This window comes from Thalassophryne amazonica, chromosome 7 (assembly GCF_902500255.1).
Source record: "Thalassophryne amazonica chromosome 7, fThaAma1.1, whole genome shotgun sequence".
NCBI classification, from domain to species: domain Eukaryota; kingdom Metazoa; phylum Chordata; class Actinopteri; order Batrachoidiformes; family Batrachoididae; genus Thalassophryne; species Thalassophryne amazonica.
In genome coordinates this window covers 99,569,466-99,584,648 of record NC_047109.1, presented here as the reverse complement: position 1 = coordinate 99,584,648, position 15,183 = coordinate 99,569,466, and the positions used below count along the sequence as shown (strand labels likewise).

The window sequence follows — 15,183 nt, the reverse complement described above, 5'->3', positions numbered from 1 at the left end:
CTCCGCACGTGTGTAAGCAGAAGAGGTGTCATATATGCGGCGAGGCTCTCCAGGAGCCGAGCGAGGGTCACCTCTGCTATATGACCCCGCTCAAAGCTGAAGAGACGCATTCAGAGAAATATGTTTTTTATGATTTTGAAACGTATGTCGATAATAACGGGGAACACGTACCGTTTTACGTCAGCGCTGTAACAAAGACGGGTGATTTTTGGAGCGCATGGGGGACAGACTGCGTAGCCCGCTTCTTTAAACATTTTAGAACGAGAAAATTCAAAGAATACGTGTTCATCGCTCACAACTCAAAAGGTTTTGACGGCTATTTGCTTCTAAAGTATTTAGTCCAGCAGGGCGTAACCCCCGCTGTGATTATGACCGGGAGTAAACTATTACTCATGACAGACGCCGCCTTTAAACAGAAATATATAGATTCGTTATCTTTCCTTACAATGCGCTTATCTCAGATGCCTAAAGCCCTGGGGATCCGGCTGAAAGACGAAATCATCCGCAAAGGTTACTTTCCGCACCTGTTCAGTTCAGAAAAAAATCTGAACTATGTCGGTCCGTACCCTGACTCAGCGGCTTACGGGGTCGCAAATATGTCAGAGGGAGAAAGAGAGGAATTTAACGCGTGGTACGTGCGGAAAAAAAACGCAATTTTCGATTTTAAAGCCGAGGCCGTTATGTATTGTGATAACGACACAAAAATCTTGGCTGCAGCCTGCTCCAAATTTATGTCTGAATTCATCGCTGAAACACTCGTGGATCCTTTTACCTGCGTTACAATCGCCTCGGCGTGTATGAAAGTCTTCCAAACTAACTTTCTTGCTCCAAAAACGCTGGCGATCCCCTCCGCCGACAATTATAGAACGAGGCATAAAAAATATTCGGACGTGGCCGTGCAATGGTTAGAATGGGTTGCTGAGACACAAAACATTATCATCGATCATGCTCTAAACAGGGGCGAGAAAAAAATAGGAGGTTATTATGTTGATGGGTATGCTCAGATTGACGGCCGGATAAAAGTGTGGGAGTTTCTCGGATGTTTTTACCACGGGTGTGCAAGGTGTTTTACACAGCATGAAATAAACCCTCTCACAAACACCTCATTTGGAGAGCTCCACGCAGCGTGTCAGAAAAAAATAGCCTTTCTGCGGGCTATGCCGGGCGTCACCCTCAACGTAATTTGGGAGCATCAATGGCTTGAAATGAGGCTGAGGGATGAGAGCGTTCGGTGTTTCCTCGCCCACAGGGGGTTACCGCCGCCCCTCGAACCTCGCGACGCTTTATACGGCGGTCGGACTTGCGCGGCCCGTCTGAGGTACACGGCTGAGCAAGATGAGACGGTCTATTACGTCGACGTGACCTCGCTGTATCCTTACGTTAACGTAAATTTCACATATCCCACGGGGCATCCGGAAATTATAGAGAGAAATTTCAGAGACCCCAGGACTTATTTCGGGCTCATCAAAGCCATCGTGTACCCGCCCCAGGGGCTAAAATTCCCCGTCCTCCCACACAGAACTCCTCACGGTAAACTGGTGTTTACTCTGTGTCGCACCTGCGCTGATGAAAATAATCAAGCTGCAGCGTGCACACACAGTCAGCAGCAGAGAGCTCTGTCTGGGACTTGGACGACCCCGGAATTCCACAAAGCTCTGGATACAGGCTATGCTGTAGCTAAGATTTTTGAAGTCTGGCATTTTGAGGAAAAAAGTGATAAAATCTTTGAGGGGTACATAAACACCTTCTTAAAACACAAGCAGGAAGCCTCTGGTTTCCCTCCCGAATTTGATAAAGACTCCGAGAGCAGAGAAAAATACATCACGGACTACTGGCTGAATCAGAAGATTCGTTTAGACCCAGAAAAAATCAGTCACAATCCGGCAAAACGTCAGATGGCTAAGATCTGCCTCAACTCCTTCTGGGGGAAATTCGCCCAGAGGGCAAATCTGACGCAGACCGCGCTCGTTAAAAATGCTGACGATCTGTTCAGGTATCTGTTTTCTGAAGAGTACGAGGTCACATATCTAACATTCCTCAGCAGTCAGGCGGCTATGGTTCAATGGAGGTACGGCCCGCGGCACGTCAGCCGACCGGGTAAAACCGTCAATATTTTCATCGCGGCGTTTACAACGGCGTACGCGCGTTTGACCTTGTACGGTTTTATGGAGGCTGTGGCAAATCCTGACAGGATTCTGTATTATGATACCGATAGCCTGATTTACGTTTGTAGGCGGGGTGAAACCCCGCTGCCTACCGGTAATTATCTGGGGCAGCTCACCGACGAGTTGAACGGCGACGTCATCACAGAGTTTGCAGCGGCGGGACCTAAAAGTTACACATATAAAACCGCACGAGGTAAAACGGTCATGCGTGTGAAGGGGATCACTCAAACCCACGAAAGCTGTCAGAAAATAAACTTTGACAGCGTCAAAGATCTGGTCGAGGGTTATATAAAAGATCCCGCCCTCGCTGCATCTATCATAACGCCGCAGCAGGGAATTAAACGTCATAAAAGCAGTTTCAGTTTGACAAACGTGTCATTTCAAAAATCCTTCAGGGTGGTGTATGACAAGCGGCGTCTTTTAAAGGACGGGGAAACCGAACCGTTCGGATTTTGAAACATGTCTCACTCTGGAAATACGGTGGAGATTGACCCCAGACTTCAGCTCCCATTCTCCTGTCTCATAGCGTGGCTACAATTTTCCAGCAATGTTTTCACAAACACAGTCTTTCCCGAACCACTCGGTCCAACGATGAGACAGGAGAATGGGAGCTGAAGTCTGGGGTCAATCTCCACCGTATTTCCAGAGTGAGACATGTTTCAAAATCCGAACGGTTCGGTTTCCCCGTCCTTTAAAAGACGCCGCTTGTCATACACCACCCTGAAGGATTTTTGAAATGACACGTTTGTCAAACTGAAACTGCTTTTATGACGTTTAATTCCCTGCTGCGGCGTTATGATAGATGCAGCGAGGGCGGGATCTTTTATATAACCCTCGACCAGATCTTTGACGCTGTCAAAGTTTATTTTCTGACAGCTTTCGTGGGTTTGAGTGATCCCCTTCACACGCATGACCGTTTTACCTCGTGCGGTTTTATATGTGTAACTTTTAGGTCCCGCCGCTGCAAACTCTGTGATGACGTCGCCGTTCAACTCGTCGGTGAGCTGCCCCAGATAATTACCGGTAGGCAGCGGGGTTTCACCCCGCCTACAAACGTAAATCAGGCTATCGGTATCATAATACAGAATCCTGTCAGGATTTGCCACAGCCTCCATAAAACCGTACAAGGTCAAACGCGCGTACGCCGTTGTAAACGCCGCGATGAAAATATTGACGGTTTTACCCGGTCGGCTGACGTGCCGCGGGCCGTACCTCCATTGAACCATAGCCGCCTGACTGCTGAGGAATGTTAGATATGTGACCTCGTACTCTTCAGAAAACAGATACCTGAACAGATCGTCAGCATTTTTAACGAGCGCGGTCTGCGTCAGATTTGCCCTCTGGGCGAATTTCCCCCAGAAGGAGTTGAGGCAGATCTTAGCCATCTGACGTTTTGCCGGATTGTGACTGATTTTTTCTGGGTCTAAACGAATCTTCTGATTCAGCCAGTAGTCCGTGATGTATTTTTCTCTGCTCTCGGAGTCTTTATCAAATTCGGGAGGGAAACCAGAGGCTTCCTGCTTGTGTTTTAAGAAGGTGTTTATGTACCCCTCAAAGATTTTATCACTTTTTTCCTCAAAATGCCAGACTTCAAAAATCTTAGCTACAGCATAGCCTGTATCCAGAGCTTTGTGGAATTCCGGGGTCGTCCAAGTCCCAGACAGAGCTCTCTGCTGCTGACTGTGTGTGCACGCTGCAGCTTGATTATTTTCATCAGCGCAGGTGCGACACAGAGTAAACACCAGTTTACCGTGAGGAGTTCTGTGTGGGAGGACGGGGAATTTTAGCCCCTGGGGCGGGTACACGATGGCTTTGATGAGCCCGAAATAAGTCCTGGGGTCTCTGAAATTTCTCTCTATAATTTCCGGATGCCCCGTGGGATATGTGAAATTTACGTTAACGTAAGGATACAGCGAGGTCACGTCGACGTAATAGACCGTCTCATCTTGCTCAGCCGTGTACCTCAGACGGGCCGCGCAAGTCCGACCGCCGTATAAAGCGTCGCGAGGTTCGAGGGGCGGCGGTAACCCCCTGTGGGCGAGGAAACACCGAACGCTCTCATCCCTCAGCCTCATTTCAAGCCATTGATGCTCCCAAATTACGTTGAGGGTGACGCCCGGCATAGCCCGCAGAAAGGCTATTTTTTCTGACACGCTGCGTGGAGCTCTCCAAATGAGGTGTTTGTGAGAGGGTTTATTTCATGCTGTGTAAAACACCTTGCACACCCGTGGTAAAAACATCCGAGAAACTCCCACACTTTTATCCGGCCGTCAATCTGAGCATACCCATCAACATAATAACCTCCTATTTTTTTCTCGCCCCTGTTTAGAGCATGATCGATGATAATGTTTTGTGTCTCAGCAACCCATTCTAACCATTGCACGGCCACGTCCGAATATTTTTTATGCCTCGTTCTATAATTGTCGGCGGAGGGGATCGCCAGCGTTTTTGGAGCAAGAAAGTTAGTTTGGAAGACTTTCATACACGCCGAGGCGATTGTAACGCAGGTAAAAGGATCCACGAGTGTTTCAGCGATGAATTCAGACATAAATTTGGAGCAGGCTGCAGCCAAGATTTTTGTGTCGTTATCACAATACATAACGGCCTCGGCTTTAAAATCGAAAATTGCGTTTTTTTTTCCGCACGTACCACGCGTTAAATTCCTCTCTTTCTCCCTCTGACATATTTGCGACCCCGTAAGCCGCTGAGTCAGGGTACGGACCGACATAGTTCAGATTTTTTTCTGAACTGAACAGGTGCGGAAAGTAACCTTTGCGGATGATTTCGTCTTTCAGCCGGATCCCCAGGGCTTTAGGCATCTGAGATAAGCGCATTGTAAGGAAAGATAACGAATCTATATATTTCTGTTTAAAGGCGGCGTCTGTCATGAGTAATAGTTTACTCCCGGTCATAATCACAGCGGGGGTTACGCCCTGCTGGACTAAATACTTTAGAAGCAAATAGCCGTCAAAACCTTTTGAGTTGTGAGCGATGAACACGTATTCTTTGAATTTTCTCGTTCTAAAATGTTTAAAGAAGCGGGCTACGCAGTCTGTCCCCCATGCGCTCCAAAAATCACCCGTCTTTGTTACAGCGCTGACGTAAAACGGTACGTGTTCCCCGTTATTATCGACATACGTTTCAAAATCATAAAAAACATATTTCTCTGAATGCGTCTCTTCAGCTTTGAGCGGGGTCATATAGCAGAGGTGACCCTCGCTCGGCTCCTGGAGAGCCTCGCCGCATATATGACACCTCTTCTGCTTACACACGTGCGGAGCGCTGTTTTTAGAAAACGCTATGTAATACTCACGTTTACATCGAGAGCATTTTTTTCTGTTATCACACACATTAACGAACTTACCGGCGGAAGGACGATACTTCGGCTGTTTATGCAGGCTGTAACAGGTGGGAGAGCGACACTCCTTGTTACATTCGCTGCAGAATACAGGGTTATTTTTCTCATAACACTGCGTGGATTCACAAATTTTACAATATGACGGACAATTATGGGAGGCGTGGTTATTGTACCCCTCAAAGCAAAACTTACATACATATTTCACTCCCAAAAATCTCTTTAAATCGATGATTCCGTAAAAATGATTATTAAACAGAAAAACGAAAAGAGTTTTCTGCTGCGCCGGTATTCCTGTCTGGAATTTTGTCAGCTTTCTCCCCCCTTCGGCTCTGAAAAACACCACAATTTTACAACCCAGAGCGTTTTCAAATTTTCCCACCTGCTCTAAAGATACCGGCGTAGCTTCCGTTAATCCGACGCTATTTTGTAACGCCAGTCCGCGCTGCTCCGCCTCGTGCGTACTCAGATGAGGATTCAATAACTGAACGAGGTTTATCGCGAAACATAAACTGTTGTCAGGATTATACACGATATTAAGGCATTTGGATTTTTTTCCTCAGAACCTCGTGATGGAGGAGGTCATCTATTCTGCGCTTCCCCGCGCCGTTCTGGTTGCGGATGACTTGAACCACTAATTCCAGAGACTCGTCGGCTAAAACGTTGGAATTTGATTGTATCAATCGTTCTAACAGATTTTGGAAGCCCGTCACATCGCCAGCGTCGTTATATGAGCTGATCAAAGCGGCCTCGTTGTAGACTGAGTCCCCACGAATCTCCATTTGGATAAAGTCCCCGGCCCTGGCGTGTGTTAAAGCCTTTTCGACCGAGTTATGAAGAGCCCCAACGACGTTACGGTAAAATTCCGCGTAGTCGGGAATTTCGTCGGCGCGCTGGAAATTGAGAGGCAGCCTGATTTCGATATTGTTAAAAGCAGGTCTCCTGATGACGTTAGCAGCCCCACCACCCGTCATGGGAGAGTGTCGGCTGGGTCCCGGTCGTGCATCATCTCCGTCTTCCATCAAAACAGAGATCGCCGCGTTTATCGGGGTTAAACGAGCTCTGTTTAAAATCTCTTCTCCGCGCGCATTGCGCGGGGAGGGACTTCTTAAAGGTGAAAAAGCGCGAGCGTCGTTAGGCGTTTGATTTAATTCATCCACCGCGGATTGGACGTGAGGATTAACTTCACACGCGAGGAGGTTTACGGCGTTATTTAACGGAGTCAGACGTACCTGGTTCAACGCCGCGGGACCGGACTCGTCTGGAGGTGAGGTGTGCGGGGGGTCAGGGGGCTCTTCAGTATCAGACTGGACCGTCGAATTTATAGCGTTAATCGCAGAAATGATGTAGGGGTTAATTTCTTCCGATTCTCGTTCAGCCGCTAAATTGTTAAGAGCCTCATTTAACGGTGTTAAACGAACACGGCTTAAAAGTCTCTCTCCGGACTCGATGTTATTTTGAGGCGGCGAATTTAACGCCTCGGGTAATGGACCATCTGCTCCAGGAGCGCTCCCCGCTGAGTCGATTATTGAAGCGTTTAAATCCAATACACGTCCGAAGTTATTTTCCCGATGTGAATTCTCTCCTTCCATCTTTTAAAATCTGTAGCAGGAAGAATCTACCTCAAGAAATTCAGTTAATATACCTCTTCAAAATGAATTCTCCCGTTCCATCGGAATAAGAGAAAAAATAAAAAAATAAAAACAGACTACACATTTTCAAGAAAGTTGCGTGATGAGGTTAATCCCAGCTCAGAATATCTTCGAGCCTTGCGTCTCTGTGGAAAATAGACGGTCTCCCTCCACCGCGTGCTGAAAAAAGAGAAAATCGTTAGTTATTAAATATTTAAAATAAATAAATACATAAACTCCGACTCCTTACCGTGTACATCCGCGGATCGTTTTACGGGTCTCTCCCACTGACCCGCTTCTCCATGGGCTGTGACAGAAAAAATCGGGTTATTCCAGAGTTTTAATCGTGATTTAATCTCGATCGCTGTACTTACATCTGCGTGGTGAAGTCGGGGCTTCCAGCCTTCGAACTTCTTCAGGGGGCTCTGACTTGATTTCTAGAATTAACATAAATAAATGAATACAAAGCATCACCCTCGCAAGCGGATATTCTGTACTATTTCAAATATATTACCGAGGACGGGTCCGAACGCGCTCTGGACCGTCTGCGTGGTTTTGTCTAAAAAAAAAAAAAAAAAAAACAGTTTCAGACGGCGTGCATCATTTAAAAACACTCATTTCTATCAAAACAGATTACTTAAATCACTTACCCTGAAAGCTGATGCGGTTTTCGCACTCTGCTCGAAGACAAGAAAACTTAATTAAACAACATGGTTTTCCAGGATTTTTTCCGCAAATTTATTCTATTTTATACCCATAGCTGGGGGTCCAGGCATCTTCACTCTTCACCGGTCGTAGTGGAAATGCTCGCTGACTCGTTCCCAGGGACGTAAGTGATAAGGAGCATTGTTTATTGTTCGGGCTCGGGGCAGCATCTCCGCTCAGCGGGTGTCCCGCGCCCCATGATCGATCGGCTAATATCTTAAAAGAAAACATCATCTGGCGTGAGTGATAAGGAGCATTGTTTATTGTTCTTCGGGTTCATCACCTCGGGGCAGCATCTCCGCTCAGCGGGTGTCCCGCCACACACACACACACACACACACACACACACACACACACACACACACACACACACACACACACACACACACACACAGGGTCATGTTTCCGCGAGCGGCTCTATGCGTGGGTATTTGACCGTCTTGCTGCAAAGACTTACAGCCGAGAGAGACGGGTATTTGTTCCCCTTCTTTAATTTACGAATTAAAAAACAGAAAAGGAAACGTAATAATTTAAGAATTAAAGATATTAAAGGGTCATTAAATAATAGACAGTGATTTATGTTTAATTATTTCAGAATTAGTTAATTCTTTAATACATTAAAAAGATCTAGGTATTTTTAATCGTTCTTTAATTCATGAAATAAAATGACATTAAAATATTAGACCCTGGGTGGGAGGGGAGGTATGGCTTGGAGGCGGTGCTTGGCCGGGGTTAGGGGAGGAGCTTGGGGGTGGGGCTAGGGGAGGAGCCAGGGGCGGAACTAGGGGAGGAGCTGGGGGCGGGGCTTAGGGGCGGGGCATACTGACGTCATCGACTCTGATTGGATGTGACGTCATAAGGGGCGGGGGCTCGGAGGCGGGATCAGGGGCGGGGCTTAGGGGCGGGGCATAATGACGTCATCGATTATGATTGGCTGTGACGTCATAAGGGGCGGGGCTTGGAGGCGGGACTAGGGGAGGGGCTTAGGGGCGGGACATAGTGACGTCATCGATTCTGATTGGCTATGACGTCATAGAGGGGGCGGGGCTTAGTGACGTGGCCGATTTTGATTGGCAGCTGTCACTTTTTTGACGAAAGGTGGGTCAGTTTTCTCTCTGCCATTAACTCCTCAAATTGCAAATTTAGCAAAGGTCAGTCATTGGAGTCAAAGGTCACAATTTTAAGTTTTTTTTCCACTCAGATTGACATTAAATCCGGCACATATATTTAGATGGATGGCTTCTGGAATTGCTCAGACTACGTTACATTTCCAAAGGTGAACCCTTATGGGCAAGTTCATTGTAGTCAAAGGTCAAAATTTAAGTTGTTTGTTCAGATTTGCAACACACTTGGTGCACATATAGAGGTGGGTTTTGGAATTTCACAGAAAAAGACAAAATTGCCAAAAGTCAATCATTGGGGTCAAGATTGTTGGGGTAAATGGGCAAAATGTTATTTATTTTTGCTCCAGTTTGCGCCAAACACGGCACACATATGGAGGTGGATACTGCAACTGCCCAGCAAATTCAAATTTGTCAATGGTCAGTCGTTGGATCTAAAGTCATGTCTTCCTGTTTTTTTGTTGACCTACCCCCCTCCCTGGTGTTTTTGCTAATTTCTACTGAACTTGGTCTGTCAAGGAAGGTTGACCCTGAAACTGCCCTTAAACAATACATTTGGGCAAAGATTACGGTCAAGGAATTTGATCTGCAACTTGACTTGGACCATAATGTGGCTCACACTTAATCCAGAATTGCCCTGGGAAGGTTAGCCAGAGGTCAATCATTTGGGTGAAGATCATTGGGGTGAAATGTCAGACATACTGTCTTCATGTCCACAGGTACCATTACTGAGTAAAAAGAAATAAATCATAGAAGACCCAAAGGAAAACTGGGCTCACATTAAACCTCTTTTACCTTTTTCTCCAGTGGGGCCCATCTTTCCCACGTGACCCACATCTCCTTTCAGCCCTGTTTCTCCTGGCTGTCCTGGGGGAGTACATAGGCACAGAATAATGGGTAATGGGTAGAAATATTTCAGACATTATTTATGTTCACTTTTCCAGGAAATAGACACTATGCCTCATCTTGTCAATTCAATATGGTAGATAGATATCATTATAAAAGTGATGACTTATAGATGTGTTTATAGAGGGTTTTCATACTAATGACTTCTGTTGCAGAGAGTTTTACTTCACAGCCTGTAGCAACAGTATAGGCTTTTTAAAGATTTGTTCTTGATTGTTCATAAGAGGAAATACTCTATAGAGTAGAAATACTGTAATTATTGAGAGGTGATACAGTTTTTTGCTTATTTGGTATTCAGCAGATCTTCTACACCGTGGTATTCACATCTTCTATATACTGTATATAGTGTGTGTGTGTGTGTGTGTTCATAAAGAATTTTAATATTGGGATGGAAGCTGTTTGATCTTGACAAAAGTATGAACTACATACGTATATACTTTTAGAGATTAGTATTTTGCAATTAAACCCCCCCCCCCCCCCCAAACATAGCTAAGATAATTGCATATATTTATTGAGTGCTTTGGAAATTTTAATGTAATGTTTTCCTTCTCTGCATAGTTTGCATCTTAAAAATACACCATTATTTTTTTCTCGTGCCTGCACTTGAAGTGGAAAAATGATGATAAATTGTGGGTACGGTTTCTGGTCAACTGTATTGAAAGGCTGCTCTTTATATACACAAACACGACTACAGGCAGTAATTTCATTATTACTGTATTTTTTAAAAATTCATTTTATTAACTTTAGTCATATGAACCTTATATGTGCTGCTGATGTATAAAATGCACAACAGGTCACCTATTTTCAGATTTTATTGTTGACATTACAGATTTGTTCCACATTGTGTAATCGTATTACCATAATCTGATCCTGCTTTTATACTTTTTCCAGGTTTTCTTTTGTTTTTTTGACCTGGACTGACATGACTGATATTCTATGGTGCACATGCACAGATGTTGCAGTGGGTGGGAAAGAGAGGCCAATGTGCATATGTGTGTATGTGTGTGTCAGTGTATATAGGAAACTATAGAGCAGAGTGAAGCTTTAAGCCAGGACCCAAATGACTATTTCCTCAGGAAAGTATTTAACTGCAAATTGATGGCGTTTGAAATGAGAAGTGACACACTGGAGAGTGTTATGGCTATTACAAGGATTTGCTACTTTCTATTTCCCTCTTTCTCATGTTGATTTTCTACTTGTTGATTTGTGAGAAATGTTGCGGAAAAGTGTGAGGTCTGATGGACTGTGTGAGGTCTGAAAGATGCCACATACCTCTGGCTGATGTCAAATTTTTACTTTTAGAATTTTCTCCATGAATGCCAGAGGTACTATACTGTGATGGAGTGTTGGTTTTGAACTGCATGAAGGATTTTAATCTGTTGGTTCTTTGTGATTCCAGCTGTGTATGTGATTTTTTTTCCCAGCCCTCTCCTCGGTGTTTATGCCTGCCAGTTAAACCGTTGATCTAAGCCTTCAGATAACAGTCCTTCCTATGATTGCAGTCTCTTCTTTATAATGGCCAATCCCACTAACGTCTGGACTAACGTCTGGAATCTCCAGCTGCCGCGGGATAACACAGGTCAAAGCCACATTTTTCGTTCTAATCAAGGAGCTTCAGAGAGATTTTTTTTAACAAGTGACTTCAGTAAAGCTCATTCTGGCGTAAACTGACTGCATAGCTACAACAAATAAAACAACAAGGAGATTAAAAGAATGAGCAAACCGCACGGCATTCACCATTTCCCGAAGGTCAGAATTAGCAAATAAGATGAATATGACTCTAATTTTATTCGATTGGATAGCAGATAAATCATCATTGTGTGTAATACGAAAAGCCAAATTTTCGATATAGGACATTTTGCAAATAAAATCTCACTTGTGTTGTTAAACAGATGTTCAAGAAAGGATATTTTGTTAAACACATTTGATCCTGGTGTATTACAAATGTAAGTCAAATCAAAAGCCAGTGTGCATCCCAAGACTCCACGTGCACGCAGAGTACATTCATGAACGTGATCACTGTCTCACTGCGTGTGCTTGTTCAGGGAAGGACAGTTTAATGGAAACTAATAGTACCGGTATTGGTACATGCCTCCTTAGACTTGTGCTGACTGCTGGGCTCTGACCCGTTTGATAATTTGTGATGACCCTGAGCAAATGGGGGCAGCTGTGGTGGAATCTGGCACACTGTTATTTAGATGGTGGCAAGTGAGTGGTTTTCTGGCGAAGCAACGCAGGCAAGTGGAACCTTTTTGGTGGAGCAGCAGCTCAACTCCTGTAAGACCTCCTCCATCTCCTTCCCCCCCTCATCTCCATATTCGGAGGCGCAGATGCCCACCCCCTGTAGCCAGCACACTTTGGTCCTCCTTTTGAATGAAAGGGAGGGATAAATGCATGAGACTCTGTGACTCCAACTGGATGGGATGACAGTCCATGACAGGTTACTTCCGCAGTCATGGCTGGTACCATCTACAGCTGGATGGACTGGCACAATGTAACTGAGTGTCTTTTCTAAGGACATACTAATGTGGCATGACTGTAAATGCACCCGGGTCTACATATTGGCAGTCCAAGCTTGTAACGATAGCTCAGTGAAGGAGGAAGAAAACCAGTGCAAAATAGGGTTAGCCTCCATCCAAGATGGTGAATTCAAAGCATCCTGCTGTGAAACTGAGTGGACAGGTCCAGGAGAACGTGACTCACTTTCCATGCTTGGGCAACCAAGTGTCATGAAACGGCGATGTCAATGAGGAGATCCAACACTGACTCAAGTGTGCAGGAACTGCCTTTGGCTGGCTTGTTTCAACAACAGAGACCTTCAACACGAGACAGAAATTGTGGTCGACAAAGCTGCTGCCATGCCAATCCTGCCATATAGATCTGAGACCTGGACCACCTACCACTGCCACCTTCAGAGCCTTGAGCGATTTAATCAACGCTGCTTGAGGAGTATTCTCTGCATCAGGTGAGAAGACTACTGCATCCTGGCAGATGCCAAGCTCCAGAGCATAAAGTGTGTCATCATCAAGAATCAGCTCTGGTGGGTGGTCACGTTATTTGGATGGATAAAAGTCAAATTCCTAACCAGATCTTTGACTCACATCTGAATGAAGGAAAACAGTTCAGAGGATGGCAGAAGAAATGCTACAAGGACCTCCTCAAGCACAACCTCAAGAGCTGCTCCATTCACCCGAAGCACTGGGAAGAACAAACGAAGGACTGAGCAATGTTTCACATTTGAGTGGAAGTCTTGTGGATGAACAATACAGGAGAAGAGGAGAAAAAAGGAGAGAGAGCAAGATCCTGACTGGCAGAAGCTTCCTGCAGCAACCACGTGCAGAGTCTGTCAGAAACAGTGTGCGCCAAAACTGGGCTTGTACAATCATCTCTGCGTCCACCATCTCATCTGGGAAGAGACAGTCTTCCTCATCAATGAGGGATTGCCACGATGGTGACAAAGCAAAAAAACTGTTTTCCTGTGTGTAGAAGCAGCATGTGCATGTGTTGTGAACCCACTTATGTAAGGCGTATCCAAATACTGTGCCCTTTATAGTAAATACCAGAAAAACGCTGCGCTCTGCTAGATCAGGTTTTTGTGTCATTGTCGCTTTCTGCCGCCCCACGATAGCAACGCACCAACACAGCACCTGCACCACACATTTTAAGACCAACATGCTAGTTTGTGACATTGGGGCTGCTTTATGCTGGGCATAAGATAGAGCCCAAAGAGTTCTATTCACAATATTTTTTCCCACAAGAATTATGAAACAGACACTTTAGTTTTACAATGAGTCGTCAGCATTAAAATTTCAACAGGAGCAGTTTTAAGCAAATCCCAACAAACGCACAAATCCACCAAAACTACAGTTTCACTAAGATCAGAGCAACAAACTGGTTTTCCTTACCACTGTAGCATTAACAGTCACGTATTCCTTTTTATTCTAACATTCCAAAATTAAGCAACTGTTTCCTGTAAAGCAGCCCAAGTTAGGACAGGGAATACATGCGTCATCTGTTCAGCTGTTGACATACGCCAGTTACAGATCATCAGAGGAACCTGTGTTCATTCCTACAGTAAGCATACACACAGAAAAACCATAATGACTGGGTAGCAAAATCACCTCAGAGTTCAAAAGTTGAGCTTTTTTCCCCCGTTTATAGATTCTGGAAATGCACACAGAGTGCTGCCACTCGTCTGTCTGACTGTGGTGACAGTATGTGTGTTCGTATGTGTGTTTCTGATGGTATTAATCAATTAACTGCAACCAGAGGCTGAAATGAGACCGCTGTCCAAACATCTGCAGAGAGCTAAACACCACAGCATCATGCATCATGTGGATTTGCATGTGTGTGTGTGAGAGCAGGAACTGACCCGCTGGGACAAAACGTGGACTCTCCCACAAAAAAAAAAAATCAACATTTCTGAGGTAATGGTGTTGTGATACTCTAAGTATTAGAAGCCTTAAAATGATTTGTTATGGTTTCTGTTTCCTTTGACATACAAAATTGTAATCTTCCCTTGGTTTCCTATTTGCAGACATCTACTGTATGTGCAGTATTCTGATGAAAACTTGTAACAACACAGTAAAAATACAAATACACTGCACTGGGAACTCTTTTTGTTTTTATTTTTGTGTAAAGAACGAAATAGTAAATGGACTGCATTGATATAGCGCTTTTCCATCTGCATCAGATGTTCAATGCGCTATACACATCAATGAATTGCTGTCAAAAAGATTACATTTGATAGAACTTTATTAATCCCTTGGGAAGACTCCCTCAAGGAAATTGAGGTTCCAGCAGCATTGTATAGCAGCACAAAGGGTAAGAAGCACACAGAGTATCAAAAGTGCAAGTAAAAAAGAAAAACAGTTTGCAAATATAAATATAAATACACAATATAAATACCAAACATACTGATCAATACTGTAGCAGGGGTGGTGGCCAAGTGGTTAATGCGCTTGGATTCAGTTCAGAAGGTTCCGGGTTCAAATCCCACCCCTGCCACATTTCTCCATGTAATGTGGAGTTGCGTCAGGAAGGGCATCCAGCGTAAAACTTGTGCCAATTCAACATGCAGATCCACCTTGGATTTGCTGTGGCGACCCCAAGTGCAAACAAGGGAGCAGCCGAAGGGACTTACTTACTTACTGATCAATACTGGTTTACTGGCTACTACTGTCCCTCTCATTCCCGTCCTCTCTCTTCCTGTTACTCCTCCTCCCCTTGAGTGAGGAGTTGTACAGTCTGATGGCCTGAGGGACCTGAGGGAAAAAAAGGTTTTTCAGTCTGAACTAGAA

The 15,183-nt window shown here is 44.8% G+C and overlaps 1 protein-coding gene across 1 annotated transcript in view; it reads right to left on the bottom strand.

Moving 5' to 3' along the window:
• Positions 1–15,183, bottom strand: part of colec10 (collectin sub-family member 10 (C-type lectin)) — a 57,236-nt gene that overhangs the window by 22,053 nt on the left and 20,000 nt on the right. Inside the window, exon 3 of the mRNA XM_034173575.1 lies at positions 9,773–9,844. Coding sequence (XP_034029466.1) covers positions 9,773–9,844 — 72 coding nt within the window. The remainder of the gene's footprint in view (positions 1–9,772; positions 9,845–15,183) is intronic.